We start from the raw sequence: 5,215 nt of genomic DNA on the forward strand, positions 1-5,215 counted from the left end.
GATGGAGACATGGAGACAAGCCTTAGAAATGCATGATTTTCGTCTAAGCAGGAGTAAGACAGGGTATGTCAAATATAAATTTAACAAAATGAGAAGTGTTTCTAACTTAAAGGTGAAAAATGGAGACGATACATCCCATAAATCACATGGTTTAAATATCTTTGGTCTCTTATACAAAATGGTGGAGAAATAAAAAGGGATGCAAATCATCAAGTTCAAACTAGTTAAGTGAAATAGGGAAGGGTCTCAGAAATTTTATGTGACAAAAGTACCACTCAATTTGAAGGGAAAGTTTCATCAAACAAGATAAGCCCTATCATGTTTTACGAGCCAGAATATTGAGTGGTTAAGAATCAACACGAGAATAAGATAAGTATGGGATAAATGAGAATGTTGTGTTGAATATGTGGTAAGACAAGACAAAATATAATTAGAAACGACTGTGTTAGATAGTGTTGAGGTAGCACCTATAATAAAAAATATGGTTGAAATGGACTTTGGTTGTTTGAGTAAGAGATGTAAATTTTATTGTAAACAGATTATATCTTATGGAAAGAAATCAAACAGACGGAGATAAAAGAGATAGAAGAAATAGAAGAAAAAAATATTTAAAAAAACTATAAAACAAACTATTAAAAAAATCTCAAAATTAACAAATTAAATAGAAATATAATCTTAAATTCTTAAATAAAATATTATGGTAAATCTTTATTCATATAACCCCGCCTTCACAACAAATACTTGAATAATGCGAATAATGATTGGTTGTTGTTACAATTAAATTAGTTGAACAAAGTGTTCATTGTTCATGATTCTTTAGTTGTTCTCACTATCTCAATTTGAAGCTCTGAAATCCTTTAGTTGTTGTCATGTCATATATATTGGTGGTTGTAATACTTGCATTGCCTACTACTTTCAACCTTATACGTTACTTGTGATAAAAGTAACCTAATATTACAAAGCAAAAATGTTACACGCTATTGCTCCTCTTCCTCAAATTCGTAGACAAAAGCTAAACGCCAAAATTAAAAGTAAAAGTGACCTTGAAGTGTAAGAAATAATAAAAATAATAATAACAAATAATAATAATAATAATAATAAATAAATAATAAATAATAATAATAATAATAATAATAATAACAAAAATAATAATAATAATAATAAAAAGAAAATCACCATTGACCAAGTTTCCATTAGAGAAAGTTCTTTACTGCATCTAATTAAACATGAAGTTGATTAAAGACAAATTAATTTCAACTCACCCTACAAAATTAGACATTTTAATTTAACAACTAGTAGTACCATAAGCTCCAAAATATAATAAAATTCTATGACATAATTGAAACTACAATTCCACAAAATCTGGTGGAGAACAAACAATTAAAAAACAACCAAATTTTCCATTTCTGTTTTTCTGCACATTCCAATCCAATTCCACTAGTCCAACTTCAAAGCATGCAATCAGTTCTTGCAGGCAACCTTCTGAAGAAATTGAGTGGCACTGAAGGGAGCTTGTGCCGAAACCTTGGATGTCTCAACACATAAATTCCACTGAGAAGAGCCACAACTTGAAATGGAGTCACATAAAGAACAATAGCAGTAATCAAACAGAATAGTACAAACAGTGCAGTAGCTCTTGGATCTCTCCAGCTAAGCAAAGACTGCAGTCTTTCACCTTGAGTAGCCAAATCGCCGACAACAGTTTGTATTCTACCTGCGATACTTCTAAGACGGTCGTATCGCATTCTCACGATGTCGGAAGGTCTTGTGGTCGGGAATGTGTCGAACTCTTCATCTAGCTCGTCAGGGTGTGCGGAATCTGCATGCGAGAGACGTGTGTCCATGTGAGGAGGGTGCCTTGGTCTCCATCTATAGTACCAAACTCCAATCAAAAAGAGGTAAAGGAAAATTGTTGGTAAGATAAGTTCAGGGTACATGACAAGTATTATAAACAAGATGTGAATCAGAACTGTTGTGATAGGGTTTTTCCAATTGCAGATTTGGTCAAACCATTTTCCAACAGCAATTAATCCACTCAAAACTCCCATGATTCTGAAAAAGTTCGCTTTGCTTCGTCGCATACTCCACATGTGGGAACCTACATCCAGCATATATTCCACTACCTCCTTTCTCAAGGGCGGCTCGGCACGACTCAATCTCATTGAAACAATCTGAGTGGCTTGATGCCTCAGACTGTCGAGCTGGCTTACAGTTAACGGATGAATGTAATGCATCTTAGGCAACAAAGGATTTGAATACATGTGCATCATGTTAAGCAAAGAAGAGCAAGTAAACCTTACAGCCAATTGAATTTCTCCCATTTTCTTCACCCCAGTTGGATGAAGAACTAGAAGAGGATAGGAATGTGTGTAAACCCGGTCAGTCTCAAGTGTGGAAAGACGGATTCTTACCTTCCCTATTTTTGAATCTCTCTGTCCACCAGGTTTATCACCACCACCATGCAAATGACAGTTATCAAATACACCTATTGTAATGACAGTGCATGGATCGAAAACCTCCCAAGTATACTGCTCGTTCCACCTTGGTGCAAAGCTATCGATGATGGTTCTCGTCCGCACCCACTTCTGTCCATACTTGGCTACACAATAAGCATCTGTTGTCCCCCTACCGTTACTTGTTTTCATCGGCATCAAACCTGAAGCATTCAATATCCCAACTTCAAGAACTCCAATATTGGACTTCCACAGCTGTTTCGCAGTTGGCCGAAGATCACTACTGTAGTGAGTAGATTCATCCAGTACATGATAACCACCTTCTAAACAGACCCTCATATGAATCCTGCTCGAAAACTTGATTTCCTTTTTCTTATCCCCTTCCATAATAACAACGTGCTTTTCAATATTGAACCATCTGGTGTTCACAGGTTTATGATCGAGTCTCCGGTCCATCATCTGTAAAGGAATAACACACTTCCCTAGCAGTTCCTCTTTGTTAGGCGCAACTCTATCTTCCACACTCAAAATTAGTGGCTCCTCAAATGGTTCTGCCGCCACAAACATCAAATCCTCGTTCCACATTGGATTGATACTCCTGCTCTGAGATATTCTAGTCCTCAAGGTCTGATTTCCCAAAATAGCCTTCACGTAAACCTCCGGAAATCTTCCCTTGTCAGACGGCTGCAAGTCCTGTGCTTCAATCACGTTAACCCTCAAATACCAAAGCTTAGGAGATAGATAAACCTTCGACCTAATGTTTGCAAGAGCATCCGTCCCACTAACAGTGGCCGCATCTGAATGCCACGCCTCAGGAAAAGCTTCATCAGCTTGTGTACCCATCCAAACAGCCAGCATCAGTTCCCCTTTTGCCTTATCCCCCTTCCTATCCTCCAACCTATACCACTGCGGTGCAAGAGGACTATCCGGAGGAACCCTCTTCGGTACCTCGTTAAGGTCAAACCAAACACGCCCAATAAAATCATCCTTCACAACATCCTTATCTTTCACAGTAACCTCAAGAACAGAAGCCTGAATCCGATCTTTAGAAAAAGCAAAAACCTGACTCCACTCAGGATTAGTCTTCTTCTCAAAATGCCTAGTAGTCCCTTTATAGTTACCAAGCTTAACTTCAACATAAGGGTCACAACTTCCCGTAACATCCTTAGAAGGTAGCTCTTTAGCCTTCACAACCCTCACATAAAGATACTGCATTTGCTCAACAAGGTCATAGGTACTAGTAAGCTTGTCTCCAGAAATCTTACCACCACCAAGGTGGGGTTTGGTCTCTTTCAACAGAAAATCTTCTGGCGGAGGCCTCTGCATCTTCTCAGCTCAAAGATTCAACTTTCAGAAGAATTTCAAATATAGAATCTTAGTTCACAAGTGTTTTTGAATTAAAAAATGAACCGTTCCAAAGAGCCTAAAAAAGAGGAAAATACAGTCAAATAGCCGTTACATATAGCATATCGAGTCACCTAAATTCTCGGGAAAAAAATTAAAATACATAAACTAAAAAAAAAAAGGAAACTCAAAAGCTGCCATTAATGCATATATAGTGGATGTACACATAGATCTCTCACAATATCGAGAATCTGGATCTTCGAGGATTAGTACCTTATAATTAATAAATTAATTAATCCAATATAGCTTTCTAGATCCGATTTTCACTCTATAAGACTAGAAAATCAAAAAAAATATAAATATAATAATAAAAGAGACCGAACAATAATCCGAACCTAGAAAAGAATGTTTGAGAGCGGTTGCCGACACCGACAACAGAATGCAGCATAAATTTTCATCAAAGACGAAATCATTAGAGATGAGAAGTGAGAAGAAGAAAGTAAACAAAAGATAGATTATCATGTAAAAAGAAAAAGTAGAATGTGAAGAAGTACCTTGGATGGAGAGAATGAGTTTGTTTTGAAGAAGAAAAAGAAGTAGCAATGGAGATGGAGATTGTGGGAGGGTGTAGAATGAAGAGTGTGGTTTTGCTTTTGGTAGGATCTGATGAATCTATGAAAAATATACAAAGAAGCTCCCTACTTTGCCTTTTTGCATAGTGGTGGACTGGACCTCTGTTGCTGTACAGGGTGGTGGAGGAATGGACGTGGACCCACTTCACGCGTGTGAAACATTTCGGTCGGGATTCACACGTGTGAGTTTCTGCCTTTATAATATCCAATCCTTGCCTCAATGGTTGTTGTTACATGATTTCTTAGAGGTAAATACATTTAAGAAATTAACTTCTGTAAATAAATAAATAAATAAAATTAAGCAAAAGGTAAAGTGATAAAGATGGAATGACAAATGCAGTTGATATCTGACGTTGGATTATGAGATTAGTGGTTTGAGAAAGGACAGAGATGGAATTTCAGCCTCACACTTTTTTGGACTATTATTTATTGATCGGTTGGCAAATTTGGAAGGGCTCTTATCTTTTATATTGACTAAATAAAGCTAACATGGCAACTTGTGACCCACTAATCATACTTCTTTTCAATTAATAATTATAGAAATGATAGCAATTAAATGGAAATAAGGTGGGTAAGTTTGTTCACCAATAATAAATGCATTATTTCCAAATTTGTTATTGGTTTAATCGTTTAAAATTTGGTGTTGAGTAGGAAGGGTAACATATTCAGCAAATTAGTCAAATTGAAATCAACTATACGTATAAAATACTACTCCCTCCGTTCTTTTATAAATATCATTTTCTTAAGAAAAAAATATTTTTTTTAATTGTTATTTGTAAAGTTCAA

The 5,215-nt window shown here is 36.2% G+C and overlaps 1 protein-coding gene across 2 annotated transcripts; it reads right to left on the minus strand.

Annotated features, from left to right (window-relative positions):
* Positions 1-1,161: 1,161 nt before the first annotated feature.
* LOC127126255 (FT-interacting protein 3) lies at positions 1,162-4,651 on the minus strand. Of its 2 annotated transcripts, none has more exons than XM_051055146.1 (2): positions 4,352-4,651; positions 1,162-3,800 (listed from the first exon to the last, which is right to left on the minus strand). In XM_051055146.1, the coding sequence occupies exon 2, from the start codon at positions 3,777-3,779 to the stop codon at positions 1,449-1,451; it is 2,331 nt and encodes a 776-aa protein (XP_050911103.1). In that variant the 5' UTR covers positions 3,780-3,800; positions 4,352-4,651; the 3' UTR covers positions 1,162-1,448. The 2 variants fall into 2 exon arrangements, with proteins under 2 accessions (XP_050911103.1, XP_050911102.1); XM_051055145.1 differs by having other exon boundaries at positions 1,162-3,876; positions 4,352-4,649.
* Between the last annotated feature and the right edge of the window lie 564 nt (positions 4,652-5,215).

This window comes from Lathyrus oleraceus, chromosome 3, assembly GCF_024323335.1.
Source record: "Lathyrus oleraceus cultivar Zhongwan6 chromosome 3, CAAS_Psat_ZW6_1.0, whole genome shotgun sequence".
NCBI classification, from domain to species: Eukaryota; Viridiplantae; Streptophyta; class Magnoliopsida; order Fabales; family Fabaceae; genus Lathyrus; species Lathyrus oleraceus.

Coding starts and splice junctions, on each gene's coding strand:
- LOC127126255 (XM_051055146.1), bottom strand. CDS start 3,779: ATGCAGAGGCCTCCGCCAGAAGATTTTCTGTTGAAAGAGACCAAACCC.